Source organism: Castanea sativa, chromosome 1 (assembly GCF_040712315.1).
Source record: "Castanea sativa cultivar Marrone di Chiusa Pesio chromosome 1, ASM4071231v1".
Taxonomy (NCBI): domain Eukaryota; kingdom Viridiplantae; phylum Streptophyta; class Magnoliopsida; order Fagales; family Fagaceae; genus Castanea; species Castanea sativa.
In genome coordinates this window covers 78,875,792-78,896,674 of record NC_134013.1, presented here as the reverse complement: position 1 = coordinate 78,896,674, position 20,883 = coordinate 78,875,792, and the positions used below count along the sequence as shown (strand labels likewise).

At 33.8% G+C, this 20,883-nt stretch overlaps 1 protein-coding gene across 1 annotated transcript; it reads right to left on the bottom strand.

Annotated features, from left to right (window-relative positions):
• Positions 1-1,195: 1,195 nt before the first annotated feature.
• LOC142614001 (synaptotagmin-5-like) lies at positions 1,196-10,956 on the bottom strand. The gene is made up of 12 exons (XM_075786530.1): positions 10,603-10,956; positions 10,459-10,511; positions 10,268-10,388; positions 9,213-9,334; positions 8,038-8,139; positions 7,488-7,562; positions 5,278-5,357; positions 4,756-4,906; positions 4,448-4,678; positions 2,743-3,039; positions 2,369-2,482; positions 1,196-1,666 (listed from the first exon to the last, which is right to left on the bottom strand). Exons 1-12 carry the CDS (start codon positions 10,808-10,810, stop codon positions 1,520-1,522), a joined length of 1,701 nt encoding a protein of 566 aa, XP_075642645.1. The 5' UTR covers positions 10,811-10,956; the 3' UTR covers positions 1,196-1,519.
• Positions 10,957-20,883: the final 9,927 nt, after the last annotated feature.

The window sequence follows — 20,883 nt, the reverse complement described above, 5'->3', positions numbered from 1 at the left end:
GAGATGTTCTTGGATCCGGTGAGACTGGAGACTCTTCTTTTTGAATAATGGATGTCCTTTTGTCTAATACAGGAGTGTCCTTGATAATGGAATGTTATGGGATTTCTTTTTGCCTGATAGGATGGAGTGATGTCTTGTCTTCTTTTGTTTGGTGGAATGTGTGAAGCGATGGAATATTGCATAGCTGTATGATACACCACGTTGGATGATGGAATGTGCATAGTGGGATATACTATTTTGCAAGATGCATTATCGCTGAAATGATGTTCTATTATTGTCGTGTTATGTCAGCAAATACAGTTTAGGATTACTGTTTCCCAATTTTTAAATGGGCATTGGTGAGTTTTGATTGGGGTTGTTCCCTCTAATGCTCTGCAAGATCTGCTAAGGAATCTTGGGAATCTTGGGAATCTTGGAAAAGAGAACTGGCGTAGGGATTCGTCCTTTGACTGGAAGTAGATGCTTCAAATGATGTGGGTGAAGCACGTTCTAGCTGTCCCATTTGGGAAGCCCGGGAAAATAATTGTCTTGCCATGTCTTTTGAGTTCAGTAGGTGTCTTTCCTTCATCTGATAGAGTGGTGGAAGATGACTGTGCGAGTGGCCTTGTGACCGAGGTCCTTGGCGTGGAAATTCTTTTTAAACTTGGTCAATAAATCTGTGTTGTTGAGATTTTCCCACCATTTCACAAAGAACTGTCTGTTATCTAATATTGGATCCCATATTGCCATTAAGAAATCCAAGGAACTTTATATTTACTGGAGAAGAGTAATATGAGTGGAAACTGTGACTGGTGCTCGAATACCTTGTAAACTGTTGAGAAATACCTCATGGCTTTAGAAGATTTTAAGGAAAAATCTCTGGAATATATAAATTCAAATATCAACACAAAATGGAGTACAACAGTAGATCAAGTCATCAAACAATGCATCCAAAATAGTATTTCAGCTAAATAGGTCATTCCTATTGAACTAGAAACATAATGATACTACTGGGAAATTATTCATAAAATCAGATGGCTAAGCCAGTCCCCTCGAGGCCTGTCACGATATTGTAAAGGGATTTCAAAGAAAGATGTACAGCATTTTTTTGTAGCTTCTAAACCAATCCACATCCAACTGAGGTACAGCCTTAATAGGATGAAAATTTCAGGTACCAACCACCAACGTCAAAGAACCAATCAGCAAATATCAGGTGTGAGTGAAACAAAAGGTCGCAAATCAAATACCGCTAGTGCTAGGCAGACTGAATGTTCAGCATGTAAAAATCTCATGCAACAATTTTAGCTCCTTTCTTTCAACCCACACAAAGGTGTATTTTCTTCAAAACTTCACTACTTACATTTAGCCTTAAGTTATGAAACAATTATGTACATTTTTCTACTTTTTACTTGAAAATACATGGTGCAAGGTTTATTAATTAATTAATTTGTGTCAGTGTCGGCAATGTTCTTGTATAAATTTCGCAGGTCGCAATGTTCTTGGTTTAAAGAGTTACTGTCAGCAGCAGAACAAAAAACACTCAAGTATCACGGTAAATTGGCTGTGGCATCCATTTGAGGTGCAAATTCAATTTTCCTGATTTTGCTTCGTCTAGCTGGAAGCATTCTTTGTATTCCCCTTCCAAAATAACCCTTGTTAGAGTCAAGATGCATCTCCCCATATAATCCTGCATGATTTAAAAATAGGTGTTAATACACTTAAATTATAAACGCATCCTGGATTAAACATTGCAAGCTGCAAATTTTCACACTAGCTATGTTTGAATGCATTCATGTTTTCACAACTTCAAAACCAGAAATCAATGGGAAGTTCTAATTTTAAACAACCGTTTTAATGGTTTATATAGCCTAGAAATATATCCAAGCAATTCCAATCATATAAATACACAGACATGCATACATATAAACTTTCTTCTACTTTTTTTTTTTTTTTTTGGGTAGGATACTGAAACATATGCATGCATATGTACAGTTGTCAAATGATTTCTATTCTTCATAATATTCAAATAGGTACCATTAAACTAAAGTGCTTGACACAAAACTCATCAATCAGCATAATTAGGTCTTCTGATCCAGTTTAGATGCTGCCAACGTTTAAAAAAGATCAAATCACATGATCCTAAATAAACAAGTATAGACAGTCACTTCAATATATCGTTTAAACCCAAATCTCACTCTGAGGGAATGTTCAACATCAGAAAGATAGCCCCTTCAAAAGCTGCCCACGTGTTTAGTTAGAATTTCCAATCCACAGGCCCCATACAAGAGCCAGAGTCAATAAGCATGCGTTGCACTTAAAGTAATCAGAAGAACATCTATATGAAACATACAAAAATTATTGAAGAAATAAATTGCAAAACACTTTATACCTTTCCAAATGTGTCATGGTCCCAGACTTCAAGGATTAACATATCATGTAATCCATCCTCAACAACAAAGTCGAAAGTTTGATTCCAAACAGGATTTAAGGACTCATTCACAACCTGCGTGACAAAAGAAAAAAAAATCATTTAAGGATCAAGTGAATTTATAAACTGTCTAGTTAGAGATGACTGCACTCCACCCACAAGAATCTAAGAGTAACTACTGGACATGCAAGGGGCAAGGTATCTCCCCAACCCCCACACACAAAAGACAACAAATGAAGGGAGAAAGAAGAAAGAAGGCATGCAGTTTGATCTACAAACAGGGCTTCCTAAGGATTTCCAATCTGTGAGATAAATTTAAGCAACCAAGATGTTACCCTAGTTTTGTTTCTAATATCTGATTTCTTCATGGTGAGTACAACATAGGGATCAGACTTCCCCATGAGATCCACAGCAGGCAAGTCTTCAGCAGAGATCACAGTAACAGAAAGTACTCCTCTAATAATAACCTCCCTTTTCTTCTGTATGGCAGCTTTCTCATTTTCAAGAGATTCTAATCCATTCACCCCACTTTTGATAACCTTCTCCAAGGAGGTCATTGAAAAATCCTGGGTAAAAGGGTTGGTAAATCCATTCTCCATGCCTAAAGGACAGTACAAAAGCTCCAATTGCACCTAAAGTACAAAGAAGAAATAAAGTTAATATGCTTAATATCCATATTGCAGAAGAAGAAAAAAAAGAATGCCAAGTTAACAATGGGTAAACTTACAAAATAGTGCTAGTTTCAATCTAGTTTGAGATCTACTGTTCTAGATTCATATCCCATAAAAATCATTCTCAAAAAATTATTTAAGCATTATGAGCTCTGTATATTCTTAATTAATTACTCTCCAGCAAAATTGCCCAACTCACTCAACTACAGACCAAAAGTTGTCCGCATAATAGTCAAATGTATGGGGTTGTGAAGGTCAGTTTCTATAATTTCTAACTGGGGCTCTCTTTAAAGGAGAGACAGAGAGAGTATACAAATATCCTCTTGAGATAAGAAGCCTGTTCTTTAAAATTTCACCGGTGTGGCTTGTTGGTCAATCTATAATTGGCTTCTTTTCTTTCAAACTAAATTTTTTCCAGAAATAATACCTCTCAATTGAATATAGATTTAAGTTTAAATAAATACTTCTTTGCAAGTCTAATTGATACGAAACATTATATCTTAAGCTTTAAATAAATGATTCACCAAAACATTTTGAAGGCAAAAAATAAATCTTTAAATTATTATCAGCAGATTGTTCACTACCAGATAAAAGAGGTAGAGAAAGGGTTGGGGAGAAAATGGCTGTTTTGACAATGTAGCCATTAATATAGATAAGTCAATATTAGGTCTTATAAATCTCATCAGTGCCAACTCATATAAACCAGTAGCCCTGGTAGCATTGGGGTACCACGGTCATCCAAGTTGTGGATCCAATTCCACAAGCACCATTAAAAAACGTCTTGAAACTATAAAGCAGCTCCAAATATTTTCTAGATATTAAGTCAGTCATTGTCAATTCATAGAGTACCCCAGTTCTTAATAGAGGCAAAGAAATCAACATAAGATTCAATCAAAAGACATGACATTCCAATTGTATAAGAGCATAATATAAAAAGGACTTGAGCGATAGAAGAGATCCCAACAAGTTCATTTTAGAATTCACACCCTCAAGGCAATTCCACAACTCCACCTATATCTATGCCTAGTGTCATATATTTTGTTCACAGTCGGTCCCAAGCCCGATAAAAGAGTGTTAGTCACTCTCTTATGAATGGATCCACTTTCAAGGCAACCAAGAAGGTGTCCTTTCAGCTGTGTTTCAACATTTACAAGTCATGGGTTCTTCAAGCAGGTACAGCTAGTACTAGAATAAGTAAAGTTAGGATTGTAGAGGTTAGGTATTATAGCACATTTCACTTTGGTACAGGTTGCAAACTCTCAAAAATAAGTATAGTTAAGATTTTCCAACTGAAAAAAAAAAAAGGGTAGAATTACCCATAATCAATCACAATAATAAATAATCCAAAGGAAGGACTTTGCACTCTCACCTGCCCCCTATATTTATTATCTCTCTGGACTTCCAAATCTTTAACAAGCTTCAACCACACATCCTTAACTTTACCAGGCTGAAGATCATGCAGCAGCACATGAGCACACCCAATGAGTTCAGATTCCTGAAGTCCCTCATTATCATAAACTTTTACCACCAAATGTTGAGTGGATGCATCTTCAACAATAAATTCGAAGTGTTCATTCCAGATTGGATTTAGATCATTGTTCTGAAGAAACAATATAGGATTTCTTTCAAACCCAAGTGAAAAAAGAAACCCAGAAATAAGGCAAAAGAAGAACTTACAATTGTTTTGCTGGTTTTCATTCTGTCAGGTAAAGGCCGAACATATAACACAGCAAAGGGATCTGACTTTCCAATGATATCTTTATTTGTTAGTTCCTTTGCTTGCACAAGCTTCACCTCTAACATCCCGACAGGCTTTAATTCCAGGTCACTAAACAACAATAAACACCAACAATTAAACCAAATGAAATCACAATACAAATTAATTAGCAAAGAACACTACATCTCTCTCTCTCTCAACAGCTTCATCTAGTCACTCATGGCAAGTATGAAATGCTGCTGATTAATTATGATAATGATCATCAATGAGCAAAGGCCACCAACAGCATCCCATGTGTGTGTAAAGATTAAGCCATTGGAAGGCATCAGCAATCAGCGTGCCTTTTCATGCATTTGGTATGCACAATGATGCCGATGGTAACAACTAGAATAATAGCATTTTTTTTTTTTTTGGATCGAGTTAAAAAAATAATAGCAATTTTCTAAAGTTTAGTTCATATCGTTCTCTATATGCAGGTGTACCTATAATCCCCAGGCAAAATAGGTACAACTTTCCGTGCAGGCCACATAATAGAATCTTCTATAGCATCTCGTATTGTACCCTGTATAGACATTTATACCTCAGAGTTATACAGGGGATTTATAATAATGCAAATCGTGACAACATTAAAAATAGGATACACCTACTCATTGTGCAGAAAGACTAAAACTGAGCATGTTGTATTAATTTTGCAAAAAGAATGTACCATGCCAACCATGATTTCTTTTTCTTTTATAATTCATCTGTTACAACAAGTGGGGGAGGGGGGATTTGAACCTTGGTTCTCATTATAAAGGAGACCAAGCAATGCCGAGAAACATTAATTGGCACCAGAAAACATTTAAATGCATACATATACTAAACAAATAAAATATGATAATCATTTCATCAACTAATTCCTCCCATGGAACAAAAAAGTTCAAATATTCGTAAATTTGACACTTCAATATTAACCCAATAAACAAGAGCTGAGCTTTTGCTCACATGTCATCTGACATATGAAACTCAGCCCAGACTTTTAAAACATAACGCTAGGAGAGCCCGCCTAAATATCTTTCTGAATTTTCTGCGACCAACTGAATAAATCCCAAACCACATTAAGCTTGAGTACATATAGTCAAGTAGAGTATGAAATATACTATCATTTTTATGAATCACCAATTTGAGACCATACACATTTTCTTATTGCAGGACTCTACTTGCAAGTATGTATTGAACAAAGCCTAATATTCACATGTCAGAACACAAGAATTGGTGGAGAGTGAGGTTGTGGGTTCAAAACTCATAAGGTGTGTTTTGTGTAACAACAAGAAGAACAAAACTGTCCCAAAACTTTAGGGCTAGCTATGGATCCTCAACAAATCAATCAATGTCTACAACATGGAATCTTATCCACCATTTTATCCTATCCAAAACCATACTTTTTGTTATCTCGTTAACTAAAATGTCATTTTTATTACTTCTACTAATGTTATTTTAGGTCTTCCTCTGCTTATTTGCATTCTCTCAACTTGAATCAAATCACTCTTCTCATTGGTGCGTTAATTACCTTTCGTTGCACATGGCCAAACCATCTTAAGCAACTCCTACATCTTCAGATGGTCTTACAAAATTCTTGTAAAACTTTTCCTTTAACTTATGTATTCTACAATCACAAAGTGATTGCAAAATACTCCTAATGCACTTCTCCACTTTATCCACCCCACTCTTTTACTATAATTCACATCCTCTTCAATCTCTCCATCCTTATTAATTATTGATCCAAGATATCAAAAGCATACACTCGTTGGTACTTATCAAAAAAAGAAAAAAGCATTTTCTTATGAAAATCAAGTTTTAAAACCCTTCATCTTTATTTCTCTTTATACTAAACTAAAACTATATATATTCTGTTTCAGACCTACTTAATCTAAAGCATCCCTTTAGATTTCTATCTTGGCTTTCAGTCTAGATTCATACACTAAAACTATCCACGTAGCAAAAGCATACACAAAGTGACTTAATCTTGAATTAATCTAGTGAGTTCATCCATAACCAATGCAAAGAGATATGGACTTAAAAATTGATCCTTAATGCAAACCTATTGTAGTAGAAAACTCACTTATGATGCCTCCACTTGTTCTCATATTAGTTACAACTCTATCGCACGTATCCTTACTAAACTCCTTTCTTTTCTAAAACCCATCACATAACCTATCTATGTATTCTATCATATGTTATTCTAAATCAACAGAAACCATGCACAAATCTTTACAGGCTTCTCTATATTTTCCCATTAGACATATAAGTAAGAAAATTGCATCCATGGTAGACCTATCTGGCATAAAACTAAATTGATTATCCAATATTGTTGGTTCATATCTAAACCTATATCCAATCACCTTCTCTCAAAGTTTCATAGTGCGACCCAGGCATGTCATGTACAAATTAACATTATCAAAATTTCAAAAACCTAATTTTGAGATCAAGGCACCTCAATTTTTAAGTCACCATAACAGCTTTTTTTTTTCTCTTTAAAAAAATTTGCTTACAAATTTTGGTGTCTAATTGGACCAGCCAGACATAAAGATGACAGGCCTAAAACTAAGGTTCAAAACTCATACCATTCAGATAAGATCTTTAGTGTCCAATAACAAAATTAAAATCAAGAAAAATTTAAAGAACAGTGACATGTGATGGAATTTGCTCAAACCTCTATTGCACCATAAAGCCCAGGAATTGTTGATATGTCGCCCCCAATAAGTTTAAGTGTAAAGTCCATATTTTTCTGCACAAGAAAAATTAAATGTTCACAAATCATATGTGTTGCTTGTGGGTGTATGTGCATACACTTCTGTGAGTTTGGGGAAGAAGAGAAAGATGAATATTTCCTTGAGCCTGTAATAGCTAATTAAAACACTGCCAAAGACTATCCCCCAAGCCCCTCCCCCCCAAAAAATGAGAAAAAAAAAATCCAAATGATAAACTGTTGAGTTGATTTAGCGAATTATAGAGAGTGGATATAATAGTTGAATTGCAATCAGTTAAATATATAACCCACTGACAGGATACCTGCTCACTTCCATCATTAAAGATCTTACATGTGTGTGTGTGTTTGTGTAGGCTAGAGGCACGCATGTGCATACACAGTTACACTAGTGTACATCTGCATTTCCATCAAAATCTCTTTTGATGTGATAGATGTGATTATATAAATTCCCTATTTCCAATATCAAGGATGGATTTAAAAGAAGATACAGTACCTTTTGTCTTAGAGAACAACAAACAGCTCCAAAGCATGGAAACTCATCAACCAGTGGCTTAAAAATCAACCTGAAAACCCCAGTAAATCCAATATCTTTGACCTAAGCAGAGGAAAAATTATTAAAAATCAAATTAAAGCATTCAAAGAGGAAGGAAGCTCAATATAAACATTATTGGTGTACTCCAATAAGTAAACCGTCCAAAACATTACAAAGAGCATTTATTGACAAGAATCCCACTTAATCTCTTTGAGATTCACACATGAAAGAGGGCAAAAAATCATTCTTATGGTTACCCATTGGGTCAAATGGGAATTTTTCAGAGAAAGTCATGCTTCCCAGAAAAGATAAAAGTTTCTAATGAACTTTGCAAAAACAAATGTGGTGGAAGCTGCACGAAATAGAGCAACAATATTTTGCACTTTCTCACCATGTTCAAATTGGAGATATCTCAACCTACATTAAAAACAAAAAGGTTGTAAAATACATGCTGAAGCTCATCCCCAACAGCTTCCCCCCCACCACCCACCCCCCCCCCCCCACAAAAAAAAAAAAAAAAAAAACCTCCCAAAAAAAAACACAGACCTGTAAAGAGATTATTTGTTGCTTACATGAGTAACCAAATGAAAAGATGCAGATTTCAACGCAACAAGAATTTAGCAAAACATTTGACAGACAAAAAAAAAAAAAAAAAAACCCTTACAGGATACAGTAGATATTGAAATCATTCTGCATCTGAATATTATGGTTTAAGTTATATCAGTTCAATTGAGTTATCTTCAAAACAACAAGAATATATAAAAAGAACCCAAAAACAAATTTAGGCAAATAATTAAATTGTGGGCAGGAACAACTCAAATGGTCTTGAAAAGCTTTGCTTGGTCACCATTCACATGATAAAGATGTGATTGGCCAGGTAAGCATGAGTATGACAAAATTCTCGTACAATGGGCTAAACTATAGGTATAACAGTCCTTCAGTTGGATAGGAAAGGCAGAGATCTGATAGTAGTGATATGAAGATCAAATCCCAGAATGATCTTTAAGCTTAACAATCAGTAACATTCGGATTCAGGAATACAATCATAGACAATATGAGACATTCATTGGACTACTCAAAGTCAATCAGTCGGTTACAAGTGAGAAAAAGCAAGTAGGCAGTAACGTTTACATTACCTGCACTGGAAGTGCTAAACCAACTCTAGTCTTAATATCAAGTACCATACTGGGATTCCCATCCCAGTTCATTTCCAACTCCATGGTGATACCATTTTCTCCATTTTCAATAATAGAAACTCCTAAAGAATAACATCAATCAGTAAGAACCTCAAGATAACTTTCAATCAGTAATACATAACTTTCAATCACAATATTACCTAAGCAAAATTAAAGGCAATAGGCATGAATGTGTGTGTGTGTATATATATATTTAAACCTCAAATGGGCCGTCAAATATTTTAATTGAACCCCCCCCCCCCTCTCCCAAAAAATAAGAAGAAGAGGGCAAAACAGCAAGTAAAGATGTGGCGAATTTGCCCATATTAAACTTAGGACAAAGTTTGGCTACAAACTTGTTGTAGCCAAAGTGGACAACCAACAGGAAGACAACATGCGTTCCTATCATGTGCATTGAGCATGACTCACTTAAGATGATTGTATATTTTGTATACAATCACTTAAGTGTGCACATAAAAGGAGCACATGTCATCTTCGTATAATTAGTTGTAACCTTACGCTACAACCAAGTTTGTAGCCAATGGCTAGAACTCCCCCTAAAAAAATTAACATTATTACATATTTTGAAAATCTAATCATTGAATTGCATGCTCTTTATGTTCTTAATATATATGTCAAATTTTGTGCCAATGAGATGTTATTTACCATTCGAATATTTTTTATGCATAATTTAAGATTACAAAAATTTGAAATTTAATCATTTGGTTGATGAAAATTTTGCAAGCATGATGATATAAAAAGAAAATGTAATCCAATGGTGAATTTGTAAAAATTCACATCCAATAAAACAATATCAATAAGAATTGTAGCCAAATTTTGCATTTAATAATCACACAACCAATTTAGATGATGACATAATGATGGCATGATAAAAAACACACACATAAATAGCCAGATAAACCGCCATGCAATTAGTTGAAAGGAGAACATTATCCTAAAATCACTATTAGTAACTCACATTGACCGAAAGAAACGAACCCAGATAACAAAATCACCTGTAAATTGAGGTGCAACAGTACCAAGAGTGAACTTGGAAAATTTGAGGGAAGACAATATCATGGGTCTATATTGTTCCAGCACTGGCTCCACCGATGCCTTAATCAGCTCAGACGCTGCCTACGACACCAATTAACTCACTCTCATCACCATTCACTAACTCAAAATGAAGAAAATTAAGCAAAAATACCTCATTAACATAGGGCCAGATCTTTGTAAGATGAACATTAAGCCAATTCAACTGTAACAAAAAAAAAAAGTATATCAGTCTCTTTTATTATATAATCTATACGACCATTGTTAGAGAGAGTGAAAAATGAAAATAGACTCAACTTCTGGCGCTGAGAGAAGACAAGCCAAGAAGGGTAGTAATCAGGAGTGAAAATCTTTCTAGAATCTTCGACTGTCATCTTAGAAAAAGCAGCTATGATAGTAGCAAGCTCCGACCGTCGCTTAGACCGGGCATTCTCGGACTTCACTAGTCCCACGATCATCGCCAGCCCCACTACTATTCCTAGTATCAGCCCCGTAAAGAAACCCATCTTTTTGCTTTCTGTTTGTTTGAATTTTGGGTTTGAAATGAAGAAGCAGTAGTAGTAGGAGTTCGATGAGTCTGACTGAGGATGAGATGAGATGAGATACAGATATTAACGCCGATTTTGGATTTCTCAACGTCCTTCTTGTTATTGATCTTTCTAGATTTGTTGGGCGGAAAAAACGCTGTGAACCTTTCCTTTATTCTTTTTCTTTTCTTTTTTTTTTTAATTTTTCCTTTTGGGTCCACTTTTTTCCAGCTTTTTAATTGTGTCCAGACCGTGTTTGCCGACATAATATATTCAAAAATTAAATCAATAAAAGGGGGGCTTTCTTTTAATTTTAAAATAAAAACGAAACAAAACAAAATTTGGACACATACATATGGCCAAATTTTTGGATGTCGACTTGTAAAATTTTAGGTGGCCAAGTCCCAAGGGAATTTTAACAAGTGAGGTCATTGTATTGGGTTGGATTTGATTTTTGAATTTGAGTTTTGAAGAAATATAGACTTTATAGGTTACCAGGTGAGGTTCTATCACTACCACTACCTAATTTGAGCCCACTTTTAGGTTTAGGCTTGATGTAATGTGTCGGCAACATCAACTAAAATGCTTTAGCGGTTGGAGTTTTCGTATTATTTCATATTATACTTGATAGGAGTTGAGTGGATTACCGCGTGGCACTTCAACAAATATATTGTATTTATAACAATAATTTTATCAAATCTCTCATGATTTTTAGCAAAAAAATCAAGTCGCTCATGATATATGTTAGTATTATCATCAAGTGACGTGTTGTAGACGAGGACAAACTAAAAAAGAAAAAAAAATACTCATACTAAATCTTATTTTAAGATGTGATATAAATGGTTTTTTATTTTTTTAGTTTTTTGAGCTAGGAGTTAGGACCGTTAGGTTTAGAGGTTGAGGATTTGATTTGATTGATTTTTTTTTCTTTTTTCTTTTTAAGAAAGGTTGGGAATTGGATTTTGACGCCATGCAAGGGTAGGCATGCGAATTAGTCTAAAGGTAATCAACACAAGAAACGATAAAATAAAAATAAAAATAATTGCGAATTATTGCCCGTTTTAACTTTTTAAAAACTTTTTTTTTCCCACTTAACTAGATAAGATTCACAAAATGTTCTACAATTGTCGATCTAACAGGGTTGTTAATTTATCAAAAGTTAGAAAGCTATATCAATAATAGACCCAAATATAAGTCAGTATGATATAGATATTATTGCTTCAAAACCGTATATACTTGGGAGTTGGGATTATAAACTGGGTGAGAACTGGTGGAGAGACATCCAAACAGTTAATAATAATAAAAGACACTACAAGCATGAAATGAGCTAATTCTAAATTAACAAATTTACATGATCTGAATTCACAAACTTCGAAAAAGAGAAGCCTCGGTACGATACTGAATTCACAAAATCACCGTGATGAAGTTCCACATGTACCTCCTGTAATCTCATCTCCAAGCCCAAATTGGGAGCCCAATATGTACGCTGGATCAAACAGGAATAGAAGACAATTAAAAGAATTCACATGTTATAAATCCACTACTGGTTTAAATCCCTTTGCCTTCCTCTTATTCTGTTTATGTTTAACTCTAGGATCGAATCTCCATATTTGTGCTTAGTAACAAAAAAATAATTTACATATTAAATAGTTTAAACTTTAAAGCTATATATTATGATATTTTTTTGGGGGGATAAAACAAAAGCTTTGAAGTTAGAGAGCAACGGAGTCACAGAAATTTACATATTGATTGGTGCTTGAGATCAATTTTGAATTTTGGTGATAAATAATTCTTGCATTTGAATTCCCGGCTTCAACATTTTACTCAAGATGGTATAAGAGTCATAATTTGAAAGATACGAATGAAACAATCATGTGAAAATCAAGTTGAATTGATGATTTTTTGGTAATTATGCTTAAGTTGATGACAACAAACTATGATTACAGTTAATTCTTCAAATTGATTTTGAATATGCTAAGACTTTTAGAATGTAAATGATGTGATTAACAGCCATTTTTCTGTTACCTTTTTTTGATAAAACAAACCCTATCTAATTGATATATAATTGAATGCACCTATTTTAGGTGTTTTTTCTTCTATCAATGAATGAACATTCTCCAATGCCTTGTCGGTAAGTTGCAATTTATCAAAAGTTTTGTAACTCAAATAACACATCACGATGTTTTCAATGAATACATCTAGTTTGTCTAGATTTCATATTTAACCGTTACAACTTATTATTCCATCTTTCTATCATCATTTCTTAAGTGGATGTTTAGATTCAAACCAAGTTGGTGAAGGTAGTTGACTCTAATTCTCAAAGAAGCAAAAATAGAGAAGAACACGCAAAGAATAATCACACAACACAAAAATTGGTCACAACTTTTTTCTTGTGAGGTTTGTTATGTGTAGTGTATAATAAAAGTGATGTAAGTAATTAATCTATATGAAAGAGATATTGCTCCATCTAAAAAATGTTGCTCCATCGGAAATATGATTAGTGCTTTTTTTACAGAGTTGCAACAATTTTTATTACATCAAAAAGAATAATATAGAGGCAGCTTAAAGCTTTGGCATCATTTGTGCCAAATGCTAAAACTTTGGCATTTAGTACACCAAACATCAAAAAAACACTCCTCATCAGATGTGTCAAAATCCAATTTTTTTTACAACATGTTGCAGTACCATTCTATTAGTAGAATGGTACTATAGCATGTTGTAAAATCAAATAATAATTTTTTATTCTCTTCTCTCTCCTCCCTTTTTTTTCTCTCTCTTCTCTCACATGGACAGATTCACTAGGCCATCTATTTTTTTCTTTTTTTTCTTCTCTCCTCTCTCTTCTGGGTTGAGATTGGAATTCTCTTCTCCCTCTTATATTTTCCTTCTCTCTTCTCTCACACTTGTAGAAAAGCCTTTTTTTTGTTTTTATTGAGACCAGTGTTTCTAGCGGTGGTGGAGCTGAGATTGATGGCTTTTTGCAACGATTTCCCTCTCCTGCACACTGACGAAGCCACCACCAATGGCCACCGACCTCTCCCTCTTTTATCTATTTCTCTTCTCTTTTTTTTTTCCTTTTTCTATTCTTGTTTGCCTTATGGTGTTTGTGTTTTGGTTTTGGGATGGGTTTTGTGGTGGTTTTGGTGTCTTAGGTGGTGGGTTCCAATGGTAGTGGTGGAGGGTTGTGGGGGGCGGGGGGGGGGGGTGGGGGTGATGGATGGTGGTGCTTGTATTGGTTTGGTTTTTGTTTTTATTAATTTTTTAATATAGTTGAGTGCTTTTATTATCATTTTAATGTGGCGTAATATTAAAATAGAAGGTGTGATATATAGCTTATTATAAAATGTTGTGCTAAAATTTAAAAAGTAAGTTTTAGTGTGATAAAATAGTATTTGGCATAGCCCGCCTAGTGCTCTATTAGAATATTCACAATGGAAAATGTCATCTTATCCTATTTTACCATTCCAAGAAGCTACTTTATCAATTATATCATACCATTTTACAATATATCCAACATCTCAACTTTTATTTTCCTATTCTATTCATTAAAATAATATATATTACCCACTATAATAATATAATATATTCCAGTACAACTCTCTCTCTTTCTTATCTCCCATCTCTCTTCCACTTTATCAATTAAAATATATTATAATTTTTACTTAAGTGCTACAATTGCAAAATTTTTTACAATTATAAGATTTTGTAAGTTCCAATGTTGGGTGGTTTTTGGGTTTTAATGCTAAATCCTATCTGGCAGTTCCAACGGGAATGCTCTAAAAAAAACTCATTTAAAAACATAATGCTCTCAAATTGGATAGGGTCCAAACTGAATGGACCACAAAATCAGGCTCCTCAAACCCTAACTTGGGATCACGGGCTTGGTTTATCTTTTGGGAAAATGAAGTGAGACGGATAATGGTCCAGGGCCAGTCTGCCAGTCCAGTCAGTGAGACAATGTTGAACATAATTAAAACGAGCCTGGAGTCATATTCAATCGCTCCGCTTTTGGGTTTTACTGGACTAATATTGTTCAGGCCCTCATGATTGAAACCCATAATATAAATGAAAGCCCATATAAAAAAACAAATAGGCCGAAAGAAGGAAAAAACAAATAGGCCTACAAAAATCATGACATTTCTCCACAAAAAAAAAAATGCATTGGTTCCTTTGGACGTGCTCTTGTCAACAGTACTTAGTCACTTGTACTGTATCTCAATATGTTTCCCTAACGTGATACACAATATTTCAATCTTGTGTTCTGGTAAACTCTCATTTGATCTTACCTATATTTTACAAATCCTCGTTCTAAGTTTAGGGATACAAAGTTGTTCATTGTTAGAAGTATGTGGTTAAATAAGATTAAGTTTACTATATCTCAGAAATTTAAGTTTTTGAGACAATTAGTAATTTAATATAGTATCAGAGTGGGAGGTTTTGAATTTGATCCATAAATAATTAATCTATAAGAAATCCATATTGCACAATGTGAAATATGTTGTATCCCTTGTCCTACTCTTAAGTTATCTTAAATATTCTTTTTAGCGTGAGATGATAAACGGTTCTGTACCACTTATATACTATGTCACAGTCTTTGAGTGACCTTCAGGCATCTTTTTATATATTTCTTAAATTCCTTTTTGGAGAAGAGATAAACAAGCAAAGAAAGTCTTCACTCTTACCACTTAAGAAAAGTGGGCATGAGGAGGTTCGGTACTTTTTCTCTTTACATGGATCTGGACAACCATGATTGAAGTACTTGAGAAAAGTAGGAAAACAACTAATCCAAAATGTGATGCCATTGCTTAGCTAAATCATCAAACATGGATCCGTTAAATTGAGGTGGGCAAGAGTGCAAGTCTGCAAGATGCTTTGGTCGTTAACTTTTTGGCAGAGACAGATGGAGATGGCCCTGTGAAAGTAAATCTGAAAAAGACCTATTATATCTATGACTTTTAGCTGGTTCCAGCGTCAGAAAATGCGTGTCCCATGCCTTTTATATTACTTCCTAAGAAGTTCAAACTTTTTATGTCTCATCTCATGATCTTATTAATTATTATCACCATAGGCATTTGTTTTAATTAACCTCCAAAAGTTGTAGTCCTTTTACCCCTATTTTTAACCGTCAGTATGATCTATTTTTAACTGTCCTTTTACACCTGTAGGGATCCGTTTTGCACCTAAGCCCAAAATAAGAAGGGAACAGACTCAAAGAGCTCAATACAATAAATTTGTAGAGAGTGAGTTAGAAATCTAGGTTTTAATGAATTTAGATAATAATTACAGTGGGTCAAGGTCACAGTATGCTGAAGATGAAATAGTTTGTATAGTGAAAATTGTCCTCGGACTCAAGCCGAGGAGGTTGATTCTTCTATTTCTTTCTCTTAGGGTCCGTTTGGTTGGGAGGATAGAAAAATGAGAAGATAGAAAATAGAAGGAGGATGGAAAAGTGGGAGGATAAAAAAGTTTTTGGTTTTCCTCAGTTGTGTTTGGTTGAGAGAGTGGAAAAGTAGAGGGATGGAAAACTTTTTGGTTTGGTTGAAAATAAGATTTGTATAAATTTATCATCATGTCCTTCTTAAATAAAAGAGAAAGTAATACATTATACTTTAAAAAAAAAATTGTGTATAGATGAAAGTGGACATTTCAAAAAAATAACATAAGAAATCATCCAAAAGTGTTTTTTAAAAAAATAATAAAAATAAAAATTAAGAGAAAAAAAGAAAGAAAAGAAGAATCCACCACCTAACCAAACAAAAGAAAAAAAAAAAAAAAACAAAAAAACCAACGTTACAGTGAAAAAGTCAAAAGAGAGAGAAAAAAAAAAGCAAAAAAACCACGTGAAAAAAAAAAAAAAAAAACCAACCATGGAAAAGTTAAAATATTTTTCACACGTTAAAAAAATTTTTAAAAAAAAAAACCAAAAAGTGGGTGCAATTTTGTCAAAAAAAGTTTCTTACTTTTCACTTCAATTTGGAGAGATTGTATTTTGAAGGGGGAGGAGAGAAAACTTGTGGACCCCACCACTTTTCTCTCCCCCTCCTCCTTTCAACCAAACAGTGAAAAATGTTATTTTCCACCATATTTTCCTCTCCTTATTTTTTATCTCCCCTGTTTTCACCTCAACCAAACACACCCTTAAGGACAAATTACAGATTGTTCTTGACTGTACAGTGTTTCCTTTCCTTTTTTCTCTGATCCTCTATTCTGGGGGTTTCTTTTGCCTTTTATACCATCCTTCATTCTCTCTCTACTCTTCACGTATGGATCAGATCGTTAGCATAGATTCTTGTCCCATCAACACCTCCCTGAAACTTTTGGGAGTAGCTGTAAGGCTGCACGCTGATGCACAGGCATCACCTACTCATTAATGCGGTCAGAGAGTTAGCTGCAGAGCATTCAATGCAGTGGTGGCAGCTTTATCCTAGATATTTCATAGTCTTTCTTTGTTCTGTGCTCTTACGATGTATATCCTCACCTGCAAGATCTCCTAGAACGTTACTTCTGGGTGGCAGGCCGTACCTTCTGATAACGGTTTTGCTCAGCCGAGGAAGTATTCCTCCTCAAACTACCTTCTTGGACAATCATGATCAAACTATTTCTTAACTTACCAACACGGATTCTTAGGAAGATATTTGTTCGTCCTCAAAGCACTTAATGTTCTTGGATTGGGCCTTTGGCCCAATATATACTCCTAGACCTATCACCCCCACAACTCCTATTATGCAAAAATTTATTATTCCTCGAAAATAAATAAATAAATTCATTCCTTTTTTCTTAATGATGATTTTTTTTTCTCTTTTTTTTTTTTGGTAACAATGAAGTGAGTCTATTGCCTGCCCATTGAAGTTTAAATTCTTGATATCTTTATTGAAAACACAAGGCTAACTTATTGAACTACAAAAGTCTTGGTCATATATGATTTGATATTTAAACATAAATAGAATAGAAAAACACCAATGTATTGTATGAATTATGAACTTATCTGCTAATATAAATAGAATATCAAAAGAGGAAGGCATGGTTTATGCATGCAAAGGAGGGGGGGGGGGGGGGGGGAAATTCTTTGCACTCAACTTTCAATAATCCTGGCAACTTTAATAAATGTTTCCTATGATCAAATCCGAACAAAGTTCCCCTACCTAGAATAGTGTGATTCTCAGCCCCAATCAATGTGACAGCAATGAACAATTAGGCAAAGTTGTCCTTCACAGTCACTGGCTTCTTACTGAATGTAAGTGCAAGTTGCTTCTATGATTAAGGGTCATTATAGGAAAAGTTGGCTCTATGATTTGGAGTCAGTTGCTTCTATGAGTATTTGACATACACTTTTTCTTCTCTTTTGATGTGCTTTTAGATTTTTTTTTTTTTTTTTTTTTTTTAAGTCCTAAACAGAAGCCTCCCTTCTTGAGGAAGAGATCAACTGTAACTTATTGTGATCAACAAGCCCCTTTTGCTTAGAGAACAGTATGAGTATATGTGACATATTTAAATGATGATTTACTTCTTTTTGTACACATTTTAAATCACAACAAATCCACGATTTGCTTTTGGAGTCTTGGCATTTAAACTTCGATGAATGATCTATCTCATGAGTAAAACATTTGATCATGGGACCTTATTTTATATTTGGAAAAGTATATGTCCTACCATAAACTATATGTCATGATTCTTATCTTTGAGCAGGAAGATATGCCTTGGACTTACAAATCACTCTTGGTATAACACAATTATTAGTTGAATTAGATGCTAAATTAACTATTCTTTTTTGGGGCTAACTTTATATCTGTTCAAAAAACCCCAAAAAAAAGAAAAAGAAAAAAGTGTGCTCATATTGTAAACAACTGGAACTGGAAATCTTATATCATGATATTGATATATCATCTAGAACTCTTTTTGGCTAGACATTGATATTGATATTGCATGATGATCAAGATTGGGTTTCCAACTTTCCACCCAAAAAGATAATAAAAAAAAAAATGGTTTGGTTGTTGTAAAGAGTAAGACTGGTAGCTAAAATAAGCCTTCAGTTAGATAAAAGAGACCAGTGAGCGAACTTAACGGGCGGTTTATGCACTCATGCTATGCCTGAGATGCATCAAACGTCATGTCAGCCGTACATTTATTCAATACTCACCGGCTCCTGCGTCCATATAATTAATATTTGGGTAAATTATGACATGAATGTGAATTTAGTCTCCTTTTAATATTTATATATATTTTTAATCTGACATGAATGTACAGTTGGCAGGGCTTTCAAAAAAAAAAAAAAAAAGTACAGTTGGCAGATATTGTGGCATTGTGGCAAGAAAAATAATTTTTTACTATTCTATTAAAGACTTCGTATTTTCGATCCAGGAATAACTACATAACTAAATTGACACGAGATTAACAAAAATTATGAACTAAATTGACACAATAGAAATATTAAGGACTAAATTAATATCTAATGTAAATGATAGAAACTAACTTTGTAATTTACCCTTAATATTTTTGTATAAAAAATTTAGAATTTTTTTTTTTTAATTAATCACTTTTTCTTATAGTACCAAACACGTTTACAGAACAGTGTGTTTATAGCTTCAACGGTCAACAGGTGGCTGCCAACAGGCCCAACACGTTGACTACCGGTGGAAAAACCGAAGGCCGTATCAAAATTTGTTTCAAGAGCCAATTTTAGCCCAAAAGTGGGCTACATTGTTACAACTTACAACTCTTATAAATTAAATTAAAATTAAACCGAACCCTAGGTTAAGAAAAAACAAATTGAGTTTTTTTTTATTATTTTTTTATTTTTTTATATACAAGATAAAATGTTTACTCTAACCTAATCTAATTGTATATACGTGTGAAGCTCCCTCCTTAAGACTTGAATTCCGGCTATTGCCTTCACACCCCCACAAACATTTATACTTGTAGAGTGACCACTGCACTAAGGGTGAGCAATAATGAGTTTATTCAATTATAGGGTGAATATAAAAACAGTAATGTTTAATGAGTGGTTCTAGGCTTCTAGCCTTCTAGCCTTCTAGGATCATAAATTATTTCACAATTTTTAATAACAATTTTGCGCGTGGTTGCCTATTACTAACATATTAACCCACAATTTTTTTTCCCACTAATCACACTCTATCACATCACAGTTGTAACAAAGAAGTTATATAATTTGTTGTGGTACCAAATTTTTTTCATGTTTACTAATCTACTAATCTACAATTTGTTGTGGTACCAAATACTCTACTAATCTACTATTTGTGTAGGTTCCAGTTAGTTCAACTAGTAAAGTCTTTTATCATCAAATAAAATATCTGGAGTTTGATCTTCGCCTAAAAAAAAAAAAAACCCAATTGTTTGATAAAAAGAGATAAGATTCTCAAGCAAAAAAAAAAAAAAAATAGAAGAGACTTTTTTTTTCTTGAAAAGATGCAATAGGGGATTTGAACCTATCAAGTATCAATTATTATTATTATCAAAGAAGAGATTTATAATAGGCTAAAATTTAATTTGAATTTGTAATTACTAATTATTAGTATTTAGGACAACATAGATAATAACTTTTTCTTTCACAATCTAAAAATATCTAAGAATTTTCTAAATAGGAAAACACATCAAGTTGTCATTGATGCAATATTACAAGTGATTTACCAAAGGAAAACTTTTTTCTTTCTAGTTTTTATCACACTTATCAAATATAATGTGCCAAGTCATTAAGATTTTTTTTTTTTTTTTTTTTATGAAAAGTCATTAAGAGTTTTGTGACTCTTTGGTCCTCTTCTCTCATTTTTTGTTATAAATAAATAAACTTGTCAACTCAGTTTTTATAAAACTTTATAATTATAATTATTTTTAATTTCCTTGATTTCCTCGCTCGGGTAATTCAAGTCTCCACCATGTCTCTACTCCCACGTATAGTTGCAAGTTTTTAGTTTTTAGTGTTTTCCTAAATATACGTTAAAACATGTTAAAAACTTTAAAATACGAAACCATTATATAGTGCCCACTTATGCACGAGAAAGGTAAATACAAAAACAATTGCATACCAATGATTATTT

Bases quoted from the DNA above. Each gene is read 5' to 3' on its own strand.
- LOC142614001 (XM_075786530.1), bottom strand. From the start codon at position 10,810: ATGGGTTTCTTTACGGGGCTGATACTAGGAATAGTAGTGGGGCTGGCG. The intron at 10,512-10,602 runs AGTTGAGTCTAT...TTTTTTTGTTAC, and splicing joins TGTCTTCTCTCAGCGCCAGA to AGTTGAATTGGCTTAATGTT. The intron at 2,483-2,742 runs GTAACATCTTGG...TTTGTCACGCAG, and splicing joins ATATTAGAAACAAAACTAGG to GTTGTGAATGAGTCCTTAAA.